The sequence below is a fragment of the Podarcis tiliguerta genome (assembly GCF_965153285.1).
Source record: "Podarcis tiliguerta genome assembly, chromosome: 12".
NCBI classification, from domain to species: Eukaryota; Metazoa; Chordata; class Lepidosauria; order Squamata; family Lacertidae; genus Podarcis; species Podarcis tiliguerta.
In genome coordinates this window covers 5,614,058-5,639,670 of record NC_139545.1, presented here as the reverse complement: position 1 = coordinate 5,639,670, position 25,613 = coordinate 5,614,058, and the positions used below count along the sequence as shown (strand labels likewise).

The 25,613-nt window shown below is 44.5% G+C and overlaps 3 protein-coding genes across 8 annotated transcripts in view; all 3 read right to left on the bottom strand.

Moving 5' to 3' along the window:
• The window catches only part of LOC310661335 (uncharacterized protein), a gene marked incomplete at its 3' end in the record, with an annotated part of 330,664 nt that overhangs the window by 131,076 nt on the left and 173,975 nt on the right, over positions 1-25,613 (bottom strand). The window lies entirely within an intron of this gene.
• The window catches only part of ELMO1 (engulfment and cell motility 1), a 314,930-nt gene that overhangs the window by 181,224 nt on the left and 108,093 nt on the right, over positions 1-25,613 (bottom strand). For 5 of the 6 annotated variants that reach the window (XM_083407049.1, XM_083407043.1, XM_083407046.1 and 2 more), the window contains 6 exons: positions 17,576-17,675; positions 14,625-14,776; positions 13,519-13,597; positions 12,419-12,469; positions 10,640-10,762; positions 9,413-9,544 (listed from right to left, as the gene is read on the bottom strand). In XM_083407049.1, the coding sequence (XP_083263175.1) occupies positions 9,413-9,544; positions 10,640-10,762; positions 12,419-12,469; positions 13,519-13,597; positions 14,625-14,776; positions 17,576-17,675 (637 nt within the window). Of the gene's footprint in view, positions 1-9,412; positions 9,545-10,639; positions 10,763-12,418; positions 12,470-13,518; positions 13,598-14,624; positions 14,777-17,575; positions 17,676-19,829; positions 19,853-25,613 lie in introns of those variants that run through there. The other variant, XM_083407050.1, reaches the window with a different exon arrangement.
• Positions 18,140-18,598, bottom strand: LOC310661306 (gamma-secretase subunit PEN-2-like). Its single transcript, XM_083407176.1, has one exon. The coding sequence runs from the start codon at positions 18,575-18,577 to the stop codon at positions 18,272-18,274; it is 306 nt and encodes a 101-aa protein (XP_083263302.1). The 5' UTR covers positions 18,578-18,598; the 3' UTR covers positions 18,140-18,271.

Sequence of the window (25,613 nt, the reverse complement as noted above, 5' to 3'; positions counted from 1 at the left end):
ATATGCCCTTCCAGATTTTGCTGGACTTCAACATCAAAATGGCCTCTAAATAGTGAAGCAGTAGGCATGCAATTTTAGGTTAGGTGTGTGCTTAATTCTCCCACTACACTGCTATACACATACACCTGGAAGTCACTCACACTGAATTCAGTGGGGCTGACTTGAGCAGACCTGCATCGAATTGCACTTTAAGAGTTCTTTAACTCTAGCTGGGCCATCCTAAAAAAAATTCTAGTTTTAAAAATAAACTAATCAGATCCAGCTCTTCACCGCCCCATAAAAAGAAGAACTACTGCTCTGAGTTATTGTTCCAAATGCAATCAAGACTTTGATAGTGCAACAGGTTGACAGCATCTCCAAATCCAATGCCATCAGCTCATGGAGGGACGGAGCGTATCTTCCCAGCCAAAGGGAAATTACAGGGAGGCTGTAAAATGAAGCAATCCATTCCCCTTTGCCAGGTTCAAATCTAGCAAGGAAATAACTGGTGAGCTAAAAGGGGGGTTTGTTTATTTTAACAATTTGCGTCGCACACTGTTATTTGTTCAGTGTCGTCTGCCAAGCAAATTTGGCAGGCTCCACAATGCTGCTCGGAAGAGGCAGAGAGCAGCGGTTTTGACATAAGCTGCTGAATGTGATTACTGGATACGGCCAACAGGGCTGTTTGAGCAGCAAACCACTCTTCCCACGATGACAGGGCTCAAAAATGAACTCTGCAAAACTTGATGCTGTACCAGTAAATCATATTGAAGGGCCGTCATTACCTGCAAGACGGATTCAGAATTGCAGACAGCAGACTGGTAAAAGTGGCTCCACAGAAATAATTCCCTGACAACTTTCAGAAGAGATAAGAAAACTCAGAGTAGACTATGCCTCTCAAAACAAACCTCTTTTTTAATGTTTCAAAAAGGTTCTTATCACTAAACTTTGGCCTGTGTGTATCCTGCTATTTTTCATGAATTTCTTGTTGGACGCAGAATATAAAAATATGAGCAAGTTTCTAGCCATTAAGACTATGGAGATTGGCAAGAAAATGTGATGAAAATGATGTATAGATGGTACATTACACCAGTAAAGTTAGCAAAAATGTATAAAGTAAGTAACAAATGTTGGAAATGTAAGGAAAAAGAGGGAATATTTTATCACATGTGGTGGGAGTGTAAAAAGGTGAAATGCTTCTGGGAGATGATATATAATGAATTGAAAAAAATGCTGAAATATACATTTACAAAGAAACCAGAAGCATTTCTCTTGGGTATTGTTGAAAATGATATAAACAAAAAGGAATGTAAGCTTTTTTTATATGCAGTAACAGCAGCAAGAATATTATTGGCCCAAAAATGGAAGCAAGAAGAATTACCAACGATGGAAGAATGGAGGATGAAATTAATGGACTGCGCGGAACTTGATATACTAACGGGAAGGATCTGAAACCGGCGGGACCAGAAGTTTACCGAGGACTGGAGTAAATTTACGGATTATTTGAAAAGTATTTGTGATGACCAGACGACGTTTGTAGGTTTGCAAGAAGCTCTGTGAGGAATAATATTAGAAATATTGCAAAAATGAAGAAGTAGTTGGGATATGTTAAAAACATAAAGGCAATATTAAGTTAGGAAATGCGTAAGAAGTGAATAAGATGGAGGAATATCAGAGGTGCTGATGGAAGTCCAATAAGAATGTATTTGTGATAAATTGTGTGGTATGTTTTATAATTTTGTATTTTAAAACCAATAAATATCTATATATCTATATCTATATATCTAGATCTAGATATAAAGACTATGGAGATTTGCATGAAAGCAAAGCATGTGTGCAATATCTGGCTGATTCCATTGATGGATGCGGGGTAAATAATAATAAAAAAACCTTCTTGCCTCTCTCACACACACCAATTTGCTTAGTTTAGGCAGGTTTCATCATTTCTTGGGAAAGAACTTGGGCAGCAGTTCATGTCCCAGCCTAGAAAACACACAACTCAGCAACCACCTGTCGACAATGAAGGTGGCCGTTCTGTCTCCATCACTCATGTGTCAGCAGCCCTTCTATTAATGCTTAAGTGCAATGACCTGGCAACATTTCACATAATTCTTAGACCTTTAAATGTCACATCTTGAACAGCAGAGCATTAAGCTCATTACCGCTAACATATATCTGGGAGATTAAACTGATAATATGGTGCAAAGGTTAGACTGATGGAGTGAGACCACAAATACCCAGGTTTAAATGTCTCAGGAGCAAAACTCACTAAGTGCTATTGGGCCGGTGATACCCTCTCGGCATTACCAACGTTCACAAGGTTGCTGCAATTGTAAAATGTGGAGGAGGGCAAGATACAGTAAGGCTTAAAATAAGGTAAAGATAACGGGATCCCTGACCACTAGGTCCAGTCATGGCCGACTCTGGGGTTGCAGCGCTCATCTCGCTTTATTGGCTGAGGGAGCCGGCATACAGATTCCGGGTCATGTGGCCAGCATGACTAAGCCGCTTCTGGCGAACCAGAGCAGCGCACGGAAATGCCGCTTACCTTCCCGCCGGAGCAGTACCTATTTATCTACTTGCATTTTGACGTTCTTTCAAACTGCTAGGTTGGCAGGAGCAGAGACCGAGCAACAGGAGCTCACCCCATCGTGGGGATTTGAACCGCCACCTTCTGATCGGCAAGTCCTAGGCTCTGTGGTTTAACCCACAGCGCCGCCACCTGCGTCCCTTTAAAATAAGGTATAAAGATGTAAATATTGTGCAAGGCAGTAATGACCTCTTGTAGTGACCAATGCGTGAATCACTGGGGCCAAGCTATCCCCGCCCAAGAAAGGTCATCACTGGCAAGCCGGTGCCTGCTGAGGCTACCCGAGTTTCCAGTGAGAAAAAAAGGACCCATCTCCCAATATGACACTGCAGATAAGCTGCTTATATCCTTGCTTCCCCTCTCATCAGGTATGTTTCTCTAGCCAAGCTCAGTTTATCAAATGTGATGCCAACACAGACTGTACCTCGGGAGTCACAATTCAGTGGAGAACACACAGCAAATGCATTTGTCAGGTGGAAAAGGCACCTTGATGGAAGATGCTGGTGACAGGAGATTGATTTGGTACTTTTAACTAAAATGCCTCACAAGGGAGAAAAAAGAATCAGGCAAGAGAGACTAAGAGGCGTCCGAAATCCCACCATGCTGTTTTTGGCTTCCTATGCAGAACACAGGAAGACCGTCATTACATGCCATTTCATTGTATATAAAGGTATTTTGCACATCAGACAACTACCACCGTGAGACTCTGTGGCATTCTACGCAGGAGCGGCTATTTGCAGTGAACAACAGGCTTGACTACCAGGGGTTATTTGCAGTCTTATCAACTGCTATGTCGCCAACAGCATGCAGGCCCCCTTAAGCTCTGCTGGGGAGATGCTGACCTCTAGAGGCACATACTCAGAATAAACCAAATGCTTAGTTTTCACGCAAGTCAGTCAAAATGTTTCGGCTAAATTAATTCAGTCATTTCATAGAATCATAGAGTTGGAAGAGACCACAAGGGCCATCGAGTCCAACCCCCTGCCAAGCAGGAAACACCATCAGAGCACTCCTGACATATGGTTGTCAAGCCTCTGCTTAAAGACCTCCAAAGAAGGAGACTCCACCACACTCCTAGGCAGCAAATTCCACTGTCGAACAGCTCTTACTGTCAGGAAGTTCTTCCTAATGTTTAGGTGGAATCTTCTTTCTTGTAGTTTGGATCCATTGCTTCGTGTCCGCTTCTCTGGAGCAGCAGAAAACAACCTTTCTCCCTCCTCTACGTGACATCCTTTTATATATTTGAACATGGCTATCATATCACCCCTTAACCTCCTCTTCTCCAGGCTAAACATGCCCAGCTCCCTTAGCCGTTCCTCATAAGGCATCGTTTCCAGGCCTTTGACCATTTTGGTTGCCCTCCTCTGGACACGTTCCAGTTTGTCAGTGTCCTTCTTGAACTGTGGTGCCCAGAACTGGACACAGAACTCCAGGTGAGGTCTGACCAGAGCAGAATACAGTGGCACTATTACTTCCCTTGATCTAGATGCTATACTCCTATTGATGCAGCCCAGAATTGCATTGGCTTTTTTAGCTGCCGCGTCACACTGTTGGCTCATATCAAGTTTGTGGTCAACCACAGGGGAGGGAGGAAATGTTGCCTGAAATTGGGATGGGGCAGGTGAAATTTTAAGATTCTTGGTGAGGGAGTTGGCCTTAAAGATGGGTAGTTCGTTTGTTTTTTTAAAAAAAACACCTTAAAATAATTTTCACTAGCCGCCACCAATAAGCCTCCCCATCTTTGCAGCCATTTGATTTAGTTCTGGCTCCATTGCTCTTCCTGCGCCAGAACACCATGGAAGTGATCAGGCAGAGGAGGAACAGAAATGCAGCCAGGAGCAGATCAGAGGACTGCAGAGAGATATTTTACTGGCTATTGCTGGAAATCTCCTCCCCGGCCCCTGCAAACCAAGGATTATTATGACATGCGAAATGTCAAAAACCCGGAGCATAGGTGCTGTGTCTTGTTTTCAGACTTCCCCACCTGCCACCGAAAACTTTTCCCCTTTTATTTATTTCCTTTATGCCCTGCTCTTCCTCTGAGGAATTCAGAGCAGCTCATATGTCAGCCTTCCCCAACCGGGGCTCTCAAGAATTGTTGGACCACAGATCCCTTCAACTCATGCCAGCTGGGAAATGGAGTCCGAAACCTCTGGAGGGGAAGGCAATTATATACGGTCACAGAGTGGGCAGTTCTCCAAATAGTTCTGTACCCTGCTACATTTGAGTTTGTCGCCATGGAGACTAGCTAAAATTTATTCTAATTTACTTTGAAGTTTACCATAGGAAACCAGCCAGCTCAGAAGAGATGGTGCAGTCAAGCTCAGCATTCTGACGGAAGTTTCATGTTTTAAATGCACCGAGCAATGGATCTGCACCACAAGAAGTTCTTACATCATCTCTGCTCTTTTTATTCATTATATATATCCTACACTCTACAAGCACAGCATTCCTGGGAGGCCCCCAAAGCCTGAGTAAAGAGAAAAGTCCTAACTGCCTTCCTAAACAGAGGCAGTGAGAGAGCCATGCATTGCCAGATGTCTGGATAATCAGATCCTCCTGAATTTATTAAACACCGTTTTGAAACTCATAAACTTAAACACACCACTCAGTTAACAAAAGAACATGCACCTTTCTTCCTACTGTTTTCTTTTAAACTCCATGATCTCATATCTTTAGGATCGTAAGTGAGTGCGTATGTATTTTCAAGCACTGAAATAACATTTTCCAGCATGGATCCAATATTGAGAAATAAAGCCTACTGTACTGAGCCATTCAACAAAACGCAGAGGTTGGGTGGCCATCTGTCATGGATTCTTTAGCTGAGATTCCTGCATTGAAGGGGGTTGGACTAGATGACTCTGTGGTTTCTTCCAACTCTATAATTCTAAGATTTTATGATTCTATGAAACATAGCGTCAGGCAATTAAAACAAAAATGAAACTCCACCAGCAGCTAGCTATACTGTGATGTAATATCTGCTTTCAGCTGGCTACGTGTATTTACAATGTCGAAACAGGAACATTCAAATCTTCTCTGTGATAAGATATGCACATCTCACCTTAGGGGAAGGGTCTAAAATTCCCCCTCTAGTGAAGAGCCCAAATGCAGAAGGGGCCAATTTCCAGCCACTGACTTAGCTCTATAAAGCACCTGCTCTGAAGGTGCACACAATCATCACATGTCAGCTGGCTGCCAGAAATGGGAGAGCAAGTCAAAAGTTCCTACTAGCCAGATCTGTAATATGAAGCAGCAAGGTGCAGCCCTCAGCAAATTCACTGGTGCTGAATTACTGCTTTCTTTGACTTTTTAAACGCTCACATTCCTATTCTATACAATACAAGATGGGTGACACCTGGCTTGAGAGCAGTACATGTGAAAAGGATCTAGGAGTCTTGGTTGACCACAAACTTGCCATGAGCCAACAGTGTGACGCGGCAGCTAAAAAAGCCAATGCAATTCTGGGCTGCATCAATACGAGTATAGCATCTAGATCAAGGGAAGTAATAGTGCCACTGTATTCTGCTCTGGTCAGACCTCACCTGGAGTACTGTGTCCAGTTCTGGGCACCACAGTTCAAGAAGGACACTGACAAACTGGAACGTGTCCAGAGGAGGGCAACCAAAATGGTCAAAGGCCTGGAAACGATGCCTTATGAGGAACGGATAAGGGAGCTGGGCATGTTTAGCCTGGAGAAGAGGAGGTTAAGGGGTGATATGATAGCCATGTTCAAATATATAAAAGGATGTCACATAGAGGAGGGAGAAAGGTTGTTTTCTGCTGCTCCAGAGAAGCGGACACGGAGCAATGGATCCAAAGTACAAGAAAGGAGATTGCACCTAAACATTAGGAAGAACTTCCTGACAGTAAGAGCTGCTCGACAGTGGAATTTGCTGCCAAGGAGTGTGGTGGAGTCTCCTTCTTTGGAGGTCTTTAAGCAGAGGCTTGACAACCATATGTCAGGAGTGCTCTGATGGTGTTTCCTGCTTGGCAGGGGGTTGGACTCGATGGCCCTTGTGGTCTCTTCCAACTCTATGATTCTATTCTCATAATCTGATATTCAAATTATCAAAGGTCATAATATTTTGTAGACTATTAACTGAACAATAATGAAGAGCTGATTTGCCCATATTCATAAACCACTAGTTTATTTCTACTGTTCTGGCTAGGAAAACTCAACATTTTTCAATGAACACCTGTTATTAGTCACACCAGATGTCCAAAATAGAGGGCCTGAGGGGCTGTAGAAACCTTGTTTAAATTAATGATTTTAGACAGGGGATACAGAATACAGCTCCTGATTAAAGACTCCTGCCAGGCACAGTGACTGCCCCACATATCTTGCTGAAATTCTCCTCTTTAAAGCCTGTCCCCAATTTACTGCTTAATTAACTGCAACTAATCTGCTCCATACAAATAGTCTGGCTTCCTTACAAATCACTTTGAATCTTTTCCATGAGGTTTCCTATTACTGTAGATACAGTTGAACAGCGATGGCTAGATGTTCATTGTAAAAGAAGCAGAACTGCCACATTCCAGTGCATTAAAAGAGAATAACATTCTTTCAATGAAAATAGACAACATTTTGACTCTGTTGGTGTTTTATTAATTTTGACACTGGAGCATGCAAAGAGCCTCCTAGGCATTTTTACTGCAAGTGGAAGCTGTTTTCAAATCTGAAAGACAGCCCTCATCATTGCAAACCTAAATGAAATGCAACGCTTTAGCAATCTAGGGTATTTCTGGTGGAACAAGTTGGTTCATTACTACTGCACCCATCTTACTGCTACAGTAGAGATGGAGAGTTGGTTCCAGACAAGTAGGTGAGGCTGCCCACCAGCTCATCACCTGATATAATTACCGTATTTTTCGCTCTATAGGACGCACTTTTCCCCTTTTAAAAAGCAAGGGAAGATTTGTGTGCATCCTATGGAGCGAATGCAGGCTGCGTGGCTAAGCCCAAAGCCAGAACAGGGAGACGGAGCGCTGCGCAGCACTCTGTCTCACTGTTCTAGCTTGGGGATGGCTGCGCAGCCTCCGCAGGGCAGCGGGGTGAAGGCGGAGGCTTCAAAGGCTGTCCCCGAAGCCAGAACAGCAAGAGGCTATCCCAGAAGCCAGATCCCTCTTGCTGTTCTGGCTTCTGGGGTTCAGAATTTTTCTCTTCTTGTTTCCTCCCCCACAAACTAGGTGTGTCTTATCGTCCGGTGCATCCTATAGAGCGAAAAATATGGTATGACATGAGCAGATAATTTGAAAGGTGCTTGCCTCTGAAATCTATTTCAAAGTGGTTTGTCTTTCCAACAAGTGACTCTTGTGCAGGTGCATTAATTGTCTTTGGCATGACCAGTTATCGGCTAAATAATTTTCCACCTTAAGCTTATACTGTTGTTTTGCTGCCTTAATGCCTTTTTTGAGATTTATTCTCGCCTCTGTGTATATGTCTATATTCCCTGTCTTAAAGGCAGAATCCCGGATTTTCAGGAGTGTTCTTACTTCAGCAGTCATCCATGGTTTACAGTTCCCATAGAGTCTAATGCATCTCTGTGATGTTACATTATCGATGCACACTTTAATATAGGAGAGCATAGCATCTGTGTATCTATGCAGCTCTTGATGTTCAAACACGCTCCAATCAGTGCTCTCAAAACAATCCTGGAGCTGACTAAGAGCACCCTCTGGCCAAATTCTAACTGTTTTTAGAACTGACTGAATTATTCTCCTGAGAGGGGTGTACTTCAGACATAAAAAAACTGAAGAATGGTCGGATGAGCCTAAGTGGGGGGAGGGGATTGCCCTGTATGCCTGTTTCAAATTGGAATACGAGAAATCTAGAATATTCTGTCCTCTAGCGGGAAATTTCACAAACTGTTCAAACTTAGGAAAAACCGTCTTTAGGCAGGCTTGATTGAAGTCCCCTGCCACAACAAGGGCGCCCTGTCGGTGGATTTGCTGCTGCTCGGAGATGATGTCATATAGCTTAGAAAGTGCCGCACTGACATTAGCATCGGATGGAATATAAACAGCTATAATAATTATGACAGTTACTTCTCTAGGCAGATAAAATGGCCGACATGTAACTGCCATCAATTCTAGATCTGGGGAGCAATACTTGTAAGCTACTTTGCTGTTAATGCACCAACCATTGTGTATGTAGATACAGACTCCTCCGCCCCTAGCTTTACCAGAATCACTGTTTCTATCAGAGCGATAAATTCTTCGATTTATCAGCTCAACTGCCGCATCCAGTACTGCTGAATGTAGCCAAGTTTCTGTAATAATTACCACACAGCTCTCACAAAGAAGCTTGTTTACTGCCATCAGCAACTGTAGTTCGTCAATTTTGTGGACGAAAGATCTGGGGTTGGTCAGGAAGACGCTTGGCAGTGCTGGTCTGGTGGCTCTTTTTCGAAGCCGGGTTAACAGACCAGCTCTGCAACCACGTTTTTTCTCTTTTCTCTTTCGCTTCTTTCAGCACTTCCCCCTCCTGTCGACAATCCATAGAGATCCTGGAGGTCTTACAATGCAGTTTGGCATACAGTGGGACCTTTGAAACTCTCTAGTTATCTCTATTTTTCTTGTGAGCCCGATGTTTACCAGTTTTGTGAGTGAGTAGGTGGGGTATTGGGAGCTCAGAGCCGCAGCGTATGAACGCGCCGCCATCTTGGAACCAACAGCTAGGCATGGGTTGGTAAGCCTGAACAATCCAGGACCAGGGCCAGTCAGGCTGGGTCCAGTTTGTTGTGGCTGATCTGAACCAGGCCCCGAATCAGTCTGAGGTGAAGGGGGGGTTGCACCACTCTAATGCAAACTAGACCACTGTAAGAATCAAGGGAGAATACTCACAATAAACCCAAGTTTTTTGTAATCCCGTGTGTACATAGATTTGCGTTTCTCAACATTGCCGCCACTGTTGTTCGGTTCAGACTCTGCATCGAAAGCAATTCTTCGGAGTTCAAATATGATATCCCTTTGGGCCTGATGGGGTTGCAAAAAATACATTGCCATTTTTTAAAAAAGGAAAAAACATACACACAACACTGAATATTAAAAATAACACCAGAACATGTCCATATCACATTTTCATTCTCCCAAGTTTTTTGGCCTTAAAATTTCTATTTTAAATTGTAGTACGATGTACTGTTGTTCCCCCAACTACTAGTTTTAAACCTGGAGTTTAAAACTTGTTAGTTTTACTCTGTATTAGATGTTATGCTTTGGTTTTATCATTTTTAAAAATACTTTGTTGTTGCTGTAGTGTAAACCACTCAGATAACTTGTTATTAGGAACTATAGTAATTCTATAACTAAACAGTAAAGAAAGGTAGCTGAATGATGCTAAACATAGAACTTTGGCTTGGATAAAAAATATTAAACTGGATCCACAGACTCTGCTGGTCTACCCCCAGGTATCCTCTCCAATGTCAGAGTTGCAGTGCTGGAAAAAACACCAATTATAGACCTTTCTATAGCTTCAGGTAGGAGGTGATGAGGGCAAATCTCTCTCTCTCTCTCTCTCTCTCTCTCTCTCTCTCTCTCTCTGAAAGATCCAGTGGTTCAAGGGATCATAGAATTGCACCTTTTGTGAAGGAATGAGAATTGTGTGACATGGCATATTTACCAATTCTCTTGCCTGTCCTCTGGAGTTTAAAATGTAATTGGAATGACTGCTTCAAGCTTTTTTAAAAAAACCGTTCTCCAAGCATTATTATTGTGCATATTTAAGAAGTAGGGCTACTAACTGCCTTCATTTTTTGTTGTAATTTAGTTCTACATATCCTGGTCTGTCTCTCTTTTGCTTTGTATCCCCATATGGTCTCCCACCAAGTCCCTGCCTTAGATTTGCCTTAGATTCTGCAGCTGAACCATACTAGGTGCCTTCAGAACACAATAAATGGTGCCTGACTTTCTCGAGAGGAATACAGGAATTGCATGTTATTTTTTCCTTTGTGGCCTCTAAAATAAAGCACACTGCTCATCATTCATGCATAACAAAGCTTTTCCTCTTCACTGAAGTGGTTTCCCTATCTCTACAGAGTAGGTACAGCAGTTCAACAATATTGTTTTGCTTACCTGATCTTGGGGGTCCATTTTGGTCATCATCCTGTCTTCCAGTAGATTAAAGGTGAGCACTTGCAGAACGTAAAGCTGATGTGCCATTTCATTGTTGATGGCCCTCTGAGCTCTGATAACATACTGAAAATAGTAGCAAGAGCAATAAGAGCAGAATCACCCGGCAACCTTACATAAAGTTACATAAAGTTAAGTTTAGGCAGGCAAGGGGGGTTGGTCCAGAAATAAGCTTCACCATTGGATATATAATTATATTTAACATAATTGTTTTGCTCTTCTCTTCATCCCCTTCCATCCTCCCCATTGTCTATGACAGGGCTACCAACCAAACAAAGCTATATATTTTGTAAATGCCCACAAGATCAGTAAACAGCCTCTTTTTGCTGCCAGCCTGAGACAGCAAAAACAAAGAAGTCTGTCAAGCACCTGGCTGGTCAAAGCACACAATTAGTAATATGAGTTTAGTTTAAGAAGTCACAAACTGCATAGGCACACGCTAGCCCAAACCCCTGCTAACAATGCAATCAATACATTCACAGTTCCTTTAAAATATGTGAGTAGAGGAATGTGATTCTGTTTTTTAATTGTGTTATGGAAATTACAGGGAGGGGCCACATCTTTAAAGTTGTTAAATGTTATGCCTGAAGGTATTCTTTCGACTTGACAGCTCAGGGAAGATACCTACCTTTACAAATCATATAAAATCAACCCCTTTGCCAGTTTCCTCCATTTCAATGCTATTTTGCCTGTGGAAAAACGACTCTTTCCCCTGCCACCTCCCCAGGTGTGAGGACATGTATACACACCTCCTACCCCAGGAAGTGCCCAGAGGTGACAATTGCTGAGCTGATTGTTGGCCAAGGAAAGCCAAATCCCATCACCAGACTTGCCTAGGGGTCCAGACATGCAAAGGAAATTCTATCGTACTTTGGGTGGTGGGACTTCAGAGCTGTTTGCCTATGCTAATCTTATACCTGGGTCTTGCCCTGACATGTCCGCAAATGCTAATCTGGTACCAGGGACATGTTTGCCAAAGCTGAACTAGTGTAACCCCTGTCTAAAGGTAAAGGGACCCCTGACCGTTAGGTCCAGTCGCTGACGACTCTGGGGTTGTGCGCTCATCTCACTTTATTGGCTGAGGGAGCTGGCGTACAGCTTCCGGGTCATGTGGCCAGCATGACTAAGCCGCTTCTGGCGAACCAGAGCAGCGCATGGAAACACTGTTTACCTTCCCGCCGGAGCGGTACCTATTTATCTACTTGCACTTTGACGTGCTTTCGAACTGCTAGGTTGACAGGAGCAGGGACCGAGAAACGGGAGCTCACCCCGTTGCGGGGATTCGAACCGCCGACCTTCTGATTGGCAAGTCCTAGGCTCTGTGGTTTAACCCACAGCGCCACCTGCGTCCCTCTCTACCCATCTACCCCTCCCGTTTCGTGACATGTCAGTGATGTAGCAATGTTGTATCAATGATGCTGTACAAACTGTATTCTGGGATATGGTGAGAAAGTTTTAAAGGCCAATGTCACCCATGCTCGGTGTTCTTACTGCTGTTTGAACCTGTTGCGCAACAATAAAGGGTCTAAGGCGACTGACTGCTGTTTTGCTCCAAATTACTTGGCTGGAATTTCCTTCTTTTACTGACCGCATGGACCCGCAGGGGACTTGTACCCTGATGAGCTGGGCTGTTGAATAGTCTCTCAACCCAGAATTTTTGTTAACAACTGTTACTTTATCAAAAATGAGCACAGAAACATGAACTGAAGACAAAGCACTCACTTGTAAGATGATTGCCCGAAGTTGCTTCTGTGCTAAAATATTTGCCATTTCCTAATTTTGAAAAAAAGAAAAAAGAAGAAGCAGTAACAATTCAGTTTGAAAAAAAGTATACAGCTCATTATGGCAGCATCAGTACAATGCCTTGTTTGGTTACTAGGGGAAATCTATAATCTATTCCTTCCTGTTGCTCACTTGCATGATAAAACATGGAGGAAAACTGACTACACTAAATCTGTTTCTGTGAATTGGTAAGAAAAGCACTCATAAGCATCTCTAGATAATAATAATAATAATAATAATAATAATAATAATAATAATAATAATAATAATAATTTTTATTTATATCCCGCCCTCCCCAGCCGAAGCCGGGCTCAGGGCGGCTAACAACAATAAAACAGTATAAAAGTACATCACAAACAACACTCTAAAATCATTCAATTATAAAATTAATTAATTCAAGCCACTGGCAACCATTGGGCCAGAGCTCTGCAAAGATTGCCGAGGGAGGGAGTCAGGCTGTGCCCTGGCCAAAGGCCTGGTGGAACAGCTCTGTCTTGCAGGCCCTGCGGAAAGATGTCAAGTCCTGCAGGGCCCTTGTCTCTTGTGACAGGGTGTTCCACCAGATCGGAGCCACGGCCGAAAAAGCCCTGGCTCTAGTTGAGGCCAGCCTAACTTCTCTGTGGCCTGGGACCTTCAAGATGTTTTTATTTGAAGACCGTAAGTTTCTCTGTGGGGCATACCAGGAGAGGCGGTCCCGTAGGTACGTAGATGGGACACAACCTCCAACTTGATTTAACAACAGAGCTGCCGATCAACTGCATTTAAAGGGGCAAGCTCAGTTTGTGAACAGAGTGACAAAATTAACCAGGACTCCTCCCTATTGTATGTATCTTGCCAGAAAAAAAGAGTTTACTTCTTAAAGAAGGATAGCACATCTCAACTCTGACATCACGAGCTTTCATATACAACAGTTCAAGCTATAATTGTCCAACAAGTATAAGTAAGAATTGCATTTATAGCACAGTTTTGGCCAAAGCAGCTGTGTTTTCAACAGGTACCACCACAAAGTGACCCACTTAATATTTTAACACCCAACTCACCTGTCTCCTGTCATCAGGTGCTTTGAGGAAAAGGGCATTTATTACGGCAATGGTGTAGGTTTGTATTTCTTGATCTGCCCTGTATCAGAGTATAATATAAAGCAGATATACAAAAGTCAGGCTTTAGATAATGATTTTTGTTGTTTCTGCTGTTTATAGAACAGAACAATAAAGTACAGGTACAAGCTGCTAAAGTGTGGGAGAGGAACCCTGCAAGCCTTTAAAATGATTATATTCTAAATTAATGCACAGCTTCTTAATTGCAGTAAGTCAGTTGTCAGCTCAAACTGTGTTAAATCTATATATTTGTATCTCACTCATCTTTCACGGTCATGATGAGCATAAAGGTAAAGGTACCCCTGCCCGTACGGGCCAGTCGTGTCCGACTCTAGGGTTGTGCGCCCATCTCACTCAAGAGGCCGGGGGCCAGCGCTGTCCGGAGACACTTCCGGGTCACGTGGCCAGCGTGATAAGCTGCATCTGGCGAGCCAGCGCAGCACACGGAATGCCGTTTACCTTCCCGCTGGTAAGCGGTCCCTATTTATCTACTTGCACCCGGGAGTGCTTTCGAACTGCTAGGTTGGCAGGCGCTGGGACCGAACAATGGGAGCGCACTCCGCCGCGGGGATTCGAACCGCCGACCTTTCGATCGGCAAGCCCTAGGCGCTGAGAATTTACCCACAGCGCCACCCGTGTCCCTGAGCATACATAGGTCTGATTTTTATCTGTGGAATAGTGTAAAATGGCAGGCAAGAGACTTGCTAGAAGCTGCAGCAAGCTTCATTGGCTGAACATATGCAGGAGAAGAGCGCCTCTGAACTGAGTGCACCCAGAGAGCCATGCAGAACTGGGGAGGTGAGCCACTCCACGATGGGGAAGGTGGCATTAGCTAGGATGGCCTATCTTCTTCTTCCCTTCCTTGCAGTCAGTTCTCACTCCACCCATATGGAAACGCAGGATCATGACCAGACTTGGGTAAGAACTTTAATCCTGCCTGATGCTCCAAATCCTTAATCAGATCTTGTCAATTTCAAGGCTGCTTTCAAAGGTCATCAGCTGTAACTTTAAATGTTATTCCCAGACAAAAGTAATGCAAAGCTACTCACCCTTGAAGGTGTGGGATTAACTGGCCAATTGTAATCTCCTGCGCCACCTTCTGGTACAGATCGTGGCTGTTCAACACCATTGACTCTAGGATGGCTAGGGATCGTTGCAGTATAGCAATGTCGGAAGGAAACTTGCTCACGTAACTTGCTATCTGTAAATAAATCAGGTTTCTTGTAAGAGGCCATGGGTTGGATAGAAGGAAATGTCCCAGCAAAATAAATAGTATTTGGCCAAAGCAATAAACCCTGGGTGTCAAATCCCGGGATAATAGCACAATCTGGTTTGTCTTAATCATGGTTAATGCCAGTGCACATGCCACACTTATGGGTGGTTTAGGGTGCCAGGGTCAATCTCTGTGGAATCAAGGTGTTTTTTTTGACCGGGTGCTTATTGAGCATCCATTTACTGAGTCATTCACCCGGACGCATGCATACGGAAGTCATACATTGCCAGCATTGGGTTCTTGTCTCACACTTCCCAGTGGAATTTTCCATCACTTTTCTTGTCGGCTTTTTGCAGTTAGAAAAACGATGTGATAATTGCACTAGGAATTGTGGGGTGCCAACCAAATCTTGTGCAAATCAGTAGCCTGTATGGAAGCACAAAACACTTCCCTTCAGTTCTGAAACCACTGTTAATAGTCACTGAATATTGCTCCTGTCCCTGCCATACGCACCACACAAAATATTCAGAGATATAAAGGGAGGCCTTATATTTACATGCCTGCATGTGGTTAACAGCTATTCACCCAACAATTCTCTTTGGCAGATTATGCTATGGACTTCCTTTTTCTCTTGCAAACCCAAGACAAGCATGTTTATAATTAACTTAAGAGTTCCTCTTGGGAAATGTTTCCTTAACATGCTTACATAATGATATTATAAGGTAATGTGAATTCCGTTCTCTCTTCTGTGCCTTCTCTGGCCTCTTTCCAGAATCTACTCGTTCCAAAATAGGTCAACCGCATACGAAAAAGTCTCAGTGCAGGGCTGCTGCAACTTCATTTATAATTTGCCTTACATATATTCATCCTATGTCGTTATAGCATTAACTTAGAGGTAAGTTAATAAAATTACAGAAATTCTCTCAAATATGAACATCATCGGCACAACCTAGGAAGAAGTGAGCTGTGACTAAATTCTGTTAACTTAGCAGCAATTAAACCCCATTCCCTTGGCTTTTGTTGTTGCTGCTCTCTTGTTCAGCATATCCATTAAAATGCTTGGCCGTTTGTCACGCCCTTCCTCCAAGATCAGTGTGGCTTATGACTTCTTGTTTTATCCTCACAACAAACCGATGAAGACAGGCTGAGATGCAGTGATTTTCACAGCATCCTGCATACATTTATCTAGCAAGCATGATACCAAACCATGGATGTTTTTAGAACTTAGACCAGGCACCCCCAACCTTCGGCCCTCCAGATGTTTTGGACCACAATTCCCATCATCCCTGACCACTGGTCCTGTTTGCTAGGGATCATGGGAGTTGTAGGCCAAAACATCTGGAGGGCCGCAAGTTGGGGGTGCCTGACTTAGACCCTCCCAGACCTTTCTAGAAAATACCACCAAACTGGTTCTTGAGTATACTTCAGAGCAGGGGTCAGCAACCTTTTTCAGCCGTGGGCCGGTCCACCGTCCTGTAGACCATGTGGTGGGCCAGACTATATTTTGGGGAAAAATATGAACCAATTCCTATGCCGCACAAATAACCCAGAGATGCATTTTAAATAAAAGGACACATTCTACTCACGTAAAAACACCAGGCAGGCTCCACAAATAACCCAGAGATGCATTTTAAATAAAAGGACACATTCTACTCACGTAAAAACATGCTGATTCCCGGACCGTCCGTGGGCCTTAGGTTGCCTACGCCTGCTTCAGAGTATACTTCAGAACCATAACCCTGAGACAGCTAGAAATTACCTCTCTGTGATGATTTGTCCTCACTGCAGTCACATTATGTAGCACCTATCCATATTATGGATCCCATGCCCTTTTAAAATGTAGTTTTTCTTTTGGGGTGGGGGGTTACTGGGTTGTTGTTTTAATTTTGATTCTATATTTTGTGGTTTTATATTTTGATTTTGTTCTGTGAACCGCCCTGAGACCTCCCGGTATAGTCATAATGATAATAATAATAATTATTATTTATACCCTGTCCATCTGACTGGGTCTCCCCAGCCACTCTGGGTGGCTTCCAACCAAATATCAAAAACAATACAGCGTCAAACATTAAAAACTTCCCTAAAGAGGGTTGCCTTCAGGTGTCTTTTAAAAGTAAAATAGTTGTTTATTGCCTTGACATCTGCTGGGAGGGCGTTCCACAGGGCGGGCGCCACTACCGAGAAGGCCCTCTGCCTGGTTCCCTGTAACCTCACTTCTTGCAGCAAGTGAACCGCCAGAAGGCCCTCGACCTCAGTGTCTGGGCTGAATGATGGGGATGGAGACGCTCCTTCAGGTATACCGGACCAAGGCCATTCAGCACCAACACTTTGAATTGTGCTCGGAAACATACTGGGAGCCAATGAAGCTCTTTCAGGACCAGTGTTATATGGTCTCAGTGGCCACTCCCAGTCACCAGTCTAGCTGCCACATTCTGGATTAATTGCAGTTTCCGAGTCACCTTCAAAGGTAGCCCCACGTAGAGCACATTGCAGTAGTCCAAGCGGGAGATAACTACAGCATGCATCACTCTGTCAAGCGTGGTATATATATAAATATATATATAAAGTATAGGTTGGTATATAAATTCAATTAAGAAGAAGTAGAAGTAGAAGAAGAAGAAGTCATTCTGTTGCCTGACACACAGTGTTTCCAGGCAACTTCCAAGAATAGGCTGATACTGGCATGGAAAGCTCCCAAGCGGCCTCCATTTTGTAAATGAACAGAAGAGATGTGTGTGGAAAATACATCTACTCTGACCCTTAATGTCAAGCATAGACATACTGTACCTTTTTAATGAAAGCCACAGAGAATGTGTCCCAGGATACAATTCCGTGATCCATCAGTTCAACGAAAGCCGTCAGAGTAAAGGATAACATGTCTCCAAAGCTGGAAGAGAGAGGAGCCAAAGCAGAAGTGGGGTGGGGGAAGAACCATGTAAACAGTAGTGGGAAACTCTTGGGCAAAAGGGGGAAAACAAAGCAAAGATGCGCAAGAAGGGGCAGGAGCAGAATAAAATGAAGGCCGTGCAGCAAAGCAGCATCAAGTGATTTCCACATGGATCCCAGAGCAGCGTCAACTGGAAGGAAGCGTTTGAGGATGTTTCTGCATTCTGTGTGGGAAAAGGCTGTCCAATGCCCAAGAACAATAACATTGTACAGGTGTCAGCCTGCTCATTCAAAGACAGGACACCCACAAAAGACTTGCTTCTCTTCCCAATAATAGATCAATTGCTGTTTAAACAGTTCCCCACTTTTTTTTGTTTGTTTTTGTTTTTTTTAGGCAACCCCAGGTTTATTAATCACCTCTGCCCCAGGTTGTGATCAGGGCATACTAAACAGAGGATTCTGCAGTAAGAGGCCGCCATGGCGCAATCCCACTCTGGTTCCATAAAAGGGGAGAGCAGCATGCCACCCAGGGAATCCATTGAAAAAAATACAACCCTAAAAGCTCCACCCTGGTGACATCAAGGGAGGAGGGATTGGTCATGGAGTGCCCAGGGGGATGGTGAAGGAGAGGTAGTCGCCAAGCTCACCCCACTCTGCCCGGCGCGCCTGGAAGATGCTAATCCATGTGGTGAGCACGATCACCCAGAAAAGAAGCCCCACGGCTGAATGCTGGACATAGCGCTTTATCTGTAGTTGCTCAGTGTACGCTGGCACCAGAAAGGCCTCTCGGAAAAACCAGAAAACGTTCACCAGCCACAGGAAAGGCAGCAGAGCAAAGCCACCCAAGTAGTACTTCCTACAGAGGTTGAGCTTCTCCTCGTTGGAAACGCGCTCCAGGTTCATGGTGCAACTGGGGTCTAGGAGGAAGAGCTAAACAGTTCCCCACTTTTGGACAAACACCAGCCAACACAAAAATAGGCCACGGGATCATGTTCTTCCCTCCTTCTCTACCAGATTAAAGCTTTCATCGGACCTTTGCTATTCATCAGAGTTTGGAAATGAGCTTTAAATTCAGATTTCCAAAGCATAGCAAACAAAACACTCTATTTATTGTCAGTGCTAACACAGAATAAAAGAATTAGAGAGTTGGAAGGGACCCTGAGGGTCATTTGGTCCAACCCCCTGCAAGGCAGGAATTTCAACACGCAGTCCCCCATCCAATTTGATGCCATACCGGACCCTGCTTAGCTTTGCAAATATGCTAGCAGTTTTATTGTTGCACCACTGGTATGGTCAGCCGGGGTTGGTGTGTTCGGATTCAGGATGGATAGAGGAGAGCACATGTGAGCTCTGAACTATAGTTAAGGAATGAGGTGCACATCTACCGAACCTCAGCCTGACAAATTCACACCCACCCCAATGTGAAAACCACTATCTAAACCCTATGGAAGCAGCCTCCAGGTTTTTGGTGGGGCGGGGCAGAATACACTATGAATATGCGTAGGTTTTTTTATTATCATTTTTACAAAGAACAGTGTTCTAGTCAGCAGATCAAATATAAATCAGGACATATTCTTATGCAAATGGAACTCTGCTGCAAAACTATCTTCTCCCTAATTGTTCCACACCATTAAAAAAAACTAGCTAGAAACCTTTAGGCTTTTCTTTAATACATAAAGGTAAAGGTAAAGGTACCCCTGCCTGTACGGGCCAGTCTTGACAGACTCTAGGGTTGTGCGCTCATCTCCCTCAAGGCCGGGAGCCAGCGCTGTCCGCAGACACTTCCGGGTCACGTGGCCAGCGTGACAAGCTGCATCTGGAGAGCCAGCGCAGCACACAGAACGCCGTTTACCTTCCCGCTGGTAAGCAGTCCCTATTTATCTACTTGCACCCGGGGGTGCTTTCGAACTGCTAGGTTGGCAGGCGCTGGGACCGAACGATGGAAGCGCACCCCGCCACGGGGATTCGAACCGCCGACCTTTCGATCGGCAAGCCCTAGGTGCTGAGGCTTTAACCCACAGCGCCACCCGCGTCCCAACAGCGCCACCCACATCTTTAATACATAGCTTGTGATAATTCAACACAGGAAGACTACCTAGAAAGCAAGAAGCCCTTAAGCTCAGTCAGGGGGAAACATACAGAGAGAGAGACTTACACTCATAACCCTGGAGTCCAGCACACTGGACTGGAAGCTACAGAATCGTTGGCTAAGTAGCCAAACTGGGGTCCTGACTCCAAGCTTGATGTTGGTGATCAGAGGATCATGGAACCCAAAGTTAGCCTTTGGAGAGGAGCCGAGACATTCCCAAGCACCTTCCCCTGTGCCAGAAGAAGCAAATGCCTTCCGCACCACCTTGCCAATCCAACGGCACAGACTATAATGCGCAGGAGAACGGCCCATCTCCAGGTCAGAGGGCGGGTGCTTTAAGAGAATCCAGTTCTCCCCGGAGGGACAGAGCTTAGGTCAGGTGACCTGGAGAAAGAGGCTCGAAAGGCCTCATTTCACTTCCAAGACTTGTCAGAGCAAGTTGCCCACAGTCCTTGCTCCATGGGCTGCACCACAGGACCAGTACAGAACAGTTATCTCCATGGCAACCTTGATTATATCATCATATTGACTGGAATTTCCAGTGATGAGCAAATTCCAGTTTCTAAGCAACCGAATAAATTCAGTGGTGCACTTTATAGTGTCAGTTTGCACAGAATCAAACCCAGCACAAACCTTATCTGGTTTTTAAACGCCAGAGGGAGGGTTAATCAGTCCCTCATAATAAGAATGTATGGAGAGTCTGCTGGATCAGACCAATGGCCCATCGAGTCCAGCATCCTGGTCTCACAGCGGCCAACCAGATGCGCTTGTGGGAAATCTGCGAGCGGGACCTGAGCGCAAGAGCATTATCCTACCCTGTGGTTTTTAGCAGCTGGTCTTCAGTAGCACACCGAGTCTGACCATGGTGTCAGAACACAGCCAGATCATGCAACTGCCTGTTGTACAATGACACCTAGTGGAAGAAACGAAGGCATTCTGCAATACTGAGAACTGCTAAACATACTGGATTTACTATGCACATGCAATGGACTCACATTACACCAGAAAAATATATGAGGGAGTTAGGGTTGCATGCAGCTCACCACCACCACCAGGTATACAGTGGTGCCTTGCAAGACAAAAAGAATCCGTTCCGCGAGTCTTTTCGTCTTGCGGTTTTTTCGTCTTGCGAAGCAAGCCCATTGACGGAGTAGCGCTCTTAGCGCTATTGGCACTTTAAGGGCTAAAAACGGCTTTTTTAGGGGTGGGGGATTAGCGGCTTTGCTGCTAAAATGCTTTTAGCAGCTTAGCGATTCAGAATAAGGGGTTTTGGAGCAAAAAAAAAAATTCAATTTTTTTCATCATTTTTCGTCTTGCTAAGCAAGCCCATAGGGAAATTCGTCTTGCGAAGCGCCTCTGCAGACGGAAAACCCTTTCGTCTTGCGGGTTTTCCGTCTTGCGAGGCATTCGTCTTGCGGGGCACCACTGTATATATAAATATATATATGCAGTAATGAGTGCATTTGCTGTTCCTCTCATGCAGCAGCAACTATGACACCTTCCAAAATTTTGTTCTGAAGTCCCGCTGGAAAGAGTTAGGTCATGTAATATTTCCTGGTACACATGCTTCTCTCTCCCACCCCACCCCCAGTATGCTCCAATCCCCTTGCTGGATTGGGACCACACCTGAACTTAGCATTCTGTGGTTTGCCATGAACAAAGGAAGTGATGAGGGGAGAGATGCCAAATCTGAGAGAAGCTTTGCACAGGAAATACCATGAAGGGCTGCTTGGGTCACCTAGCATCTCTGCACACCCAGAGGAGCCCTATGTAAGGGATGGAACCAGGTGAAAAAAGGAATGAGAAAGAGGAGGAAAGTACTGCTTCATACAACACTTAATAAATGAAATCTCTGACCACAATATATGGTGATGACCATGGGCTTGTAAAGGTAAAGGGACCCCTGACCATTAGGTCCAGTCATGACCGACTCTGGGGTTGCGGCGCTCATCTCGCTTTACTGACTGAGGAAGCCGGCGTACAGCTTCCGGGACATGTGGCCAGCATGACTAAGCCGCTTCTGGTGAAACCAGAGCAGCACACGGAAACGCCGTTTACCTTCCCACCGGAGCGGTACCTATTTATCGGCTTACACTTTGCCGTGCTTTCGAACTGCTAGGTGGGCAGGAGCTGGGACTGAACAACGGGAGCTCACCTATTTATCTACTTGCACTTTGACATGCTTTTGAACTGCTAGGTGGGTAGGCACTGGGACCGAGCAACGGGGGTTCACCCCATCGCGGGGATTCGAACCACCGACCTTCTGATTGGAAAGTCCTAGGCTCTGTGGTTTAACTCACAGCACCACCCGTGTCCGACCATGGGCTTAAATGGCTTTAAAAAGGGGTTGGACGGGTTCAATGGCTATTAGCAATGGCAACTCAATGACAGCTGTTCTAGCATTGCACTTCATCTTAACTGGATCAGGGTGTATTTTTTAAGAATGCGCAAAGGAGGGAGGAGAAACTGGCTGCTTATATCCACTGAGGGGCACAATGAGTGAAACCTTTTAAAAAGAGCACCAAACTACATGGGATGTGAGGGACAGGCAACCAGATCCCCTAACCTGTTTTTGAATAGATCCCCCAAGAAGGGTATGTTTTGGAACAGGGCAGTGTGCATTGGTGAGGTCTGCGTGAAAACCTTTCCCCTACGGTTTCTTTGTCTGACCTGAAAATTGCCCTCTCTGATATTACCAAATCTGATATTAGTTGTGTGTGATAACCATTATCACGTCTAGCTCCACTCGCAGTTTCTACATGTTCCATTATAAAATTAAATGCTTTCCCCACAAGGTGTCATCACAGTACCAGAAAAATCTTCCCAGGAAGGCAAGTGCAGAAAAAAACACTCTAAATGCCGAAGAGACAGAATTATTCCAGGCCAAAGTTAAGACTTCAGAAGAGAAGATTCAAGTATCGACGCAGCAATCCTGTGCACATTGACCTGGGAATAAGCTCAATTTTACGCAGTGGGACTTCCATCTAAGTGAATACATATGTACTCCACAATCCAATTTATATGGCATAGTTGGGGCATATATTCAAATCCAACTTAAATAAATGTGCACGTAATATAAAAAAAAACCCAGTATCTTATGAACCGCACCCTGTTCTTGTAAACAGGCAGGCAAATGCTGCAAACTTAGCTCATTATTAAATATGAATCCAAATGGCAGTTCAGCACAATGAGACGTTTGTGGGCCCAGGAAAGAAAGGCTGTTTTCCTCTCCCTCTTTCTGCCGACAGAGTGAGGGATTCATGGAGGCTCCTTGCTGCAGCCGCATCTGTGCACTTGGGGACTGCAGCTGGAATGAACTTGCGCTGCACACTGCGGCCCAGAGCCGTCCATGACATTCCTTTGGCATCTGCTTTGTACAAACAAGTGCCCAAAGTGGAAATGTTAAGTTAAGGCAACAGTTGTGAGGTTAATACTGCAGGGGAAGGCCGCAGGGGAACAAGCCGGAAGCAGAGAGAAAACTAGCTACTGTTGGCAAAGCAGAAGTAGTCTAGGCTCAGCTTATTCCCGTTTAACGGTGCTTGTCACCACAGACCAAAGAGAGACACAGGGTAGCTTCACATATGGCTTTTAAAAATGCCAAGTTGAGTTAAAGTTATCAGAAATATAAGCAATTAAATGTGCACCTTTCAACCTTACAAAACATTTTTTGGTAGCCACAGGTGAGAACGGTTTTGACCATGAATTAGAATGTACAAGGACTTATTGAAAGGTACACTAAATCTATTGTGCTTTTGGCATACACCAACTTGGTGTATATCTGTTTGTGCTTTGTGAGCTTGATTCTCTTTCATTTGCTTCACATTATCTGTTCCTATTTATTAAAAAATATTTATAGCCTACCCTTCGGCAGGGCACAACAGTTTAAATAAATAAAATTATAGAATACAGAACAATAAAACCATTAAAATACCTCAGCAAGCAACAGAAAGAACTAAAACCACAGTACAACCTGGATAGTATTTCCTACACAGAGCTTTATGGCTAGCTAGTTGCCTTATACCAGGTTAGACTATTTCCCATTTTGTGCAGGAAATGTATATGCATGCCAAACACACATTGCTTCCACTGCAGGCATGTTTCCCAGGCATGCATTGCACATATCTAGCTGCCTGCTCAGAGGCTCAGAACAGCTTATATATAGTTCTCAGGCAGTCTGAAATCCAGGCAGCTTACAAAGCCAAACCTGCTTAGCGTCAACAGCAGAATGGTGTGACGTGCCTTCTTCAGGCGATTCTCCAAGCATGAGCACACAGGAAGACAGACAGGTCTGAATTAGTCACATGTGGTGGAATTCCTAAAATTTCCTACCTGGACGTATTGTGTATGCTGCAATTGCTACATCGTATGTGAGCATGGAAAAACTAGAGCACAAAAATGTTATCTGAAAAGCTGTGGCACAAGGGCAGCTCACCAGATCAGAATGGAAAGCTAAAATAATTTCTATTACTATGTCCATCTTACTACCAAGTTCATCTAAAATTGTTCAATTCAGCTTCAGAGATTGCTGTGTGATAATGCCAACCAAACAGCTCTGCGGGACGCTGCAGTTCATGTGACTTCTTGTTCTTTGCTTTAGTGTGAGGTAATTTATTGGAATTTCCCAAGCATGCCGTCCATGTGTAGAAGAATTAGAAACTGAAGTCTGGTTCTGATTGCACTGTGCAGTCAACACAGAGCTTACAATCTACTGTCACATGAAGTTCATCCTTCAGTAGTCAGATGTACTTCAGTGCAAGTGTTATGCTTTAAAGGTAAAGTTAAAGGACCCCTGACAGTTAAGTCCAGTCACAAACAACTCTGGGGTTGCAGCGCATATCTCACTTTACTGGCCAAAGGCACCAATGTTTTTTCCGGGTCATGTGGCCAGCATGACTAAGCTGCTTCTGGCGAAACCAGAGCAGCGCACGGAAACGCCATTTACCTTCCCGCTGGAGCGATACCTATTTATCTACTTGCACTTTGTCGTGCTTCTGAACTGCTAGGTTGGCAGGAGCAGGGACCGAGCAACGGGAACTCACCCTGTCGTGGGGATTCGACACGCCGACCTTCTGATCGGCAAGCCCTAGGCTCAGTGGTTTAGACCACAGCGCCGCCCGCGTCCCTGTTGATGCTTTAGAGCCCATTAATTAAATTCACTATGTGTTAAGTGCTCTTCCTTGAGCAGCTGAGAGGACTCCACCCATTTACATGGGTCCATTTCCTGACTTGCTGTTATGTAGAACCAGGGATCGTGCTTTAAAACAAATTCCGCTTCACTAAACAAAACAGCATTAGAGCCCACGGGTTTGAGGCTGCCTTGTTTTGAGACTGACCAGTTAGTTTTAAACTATATTCTTTGGTTCATATGCAAGGACAAAGCAAGAATTCTAGGAAATGAAATAAGCACCAGCCTAGTCTTTCTTCTCAGTCACATGGGGAAAGGAAGGGTGAGCTTATGAGCCCAATGCTTTGGAGTGCACACTATTTCAAAGCAACATGTGGTTATCCTTTGCACTGCACTACATGGTCACAAGCACCCATTCTCTCTGGCCATGCTGTCTCCAAGCACATCCTTTCCACAGGACTTCTCCTCTTGACCATTCACTCCTCCAACCCTCCTAGCATAGGCCTCTTCCTTCCCTTTGGACTGCTACCTATTTGACTTCCTGTCTCCACTTTTCCTGGATATTTACTTTGTTTCCGATTATTTCCTGTGTCCCTCTCTACCTTCTCATCAGAGCAGTTAATCAGATGAAGGAGAAAGAGTAGCTTAGACCAGTGTTTCCCAACCTTGGGCCTCCAGCTGTTTTCGAACTACAATTCCCATCATCCCTGACCACTGGTCTTGCT

What these genes read in the sequence shown, in the direction of transcription:
- LOC310661306 (XM_083407176.1), bottom strand. Translation starts at nt 18,577, where the DNA reads ATGAACCTGGAGCGCGTTTCCAACGAGGAGAAGCTCAACCTCTGTAGG.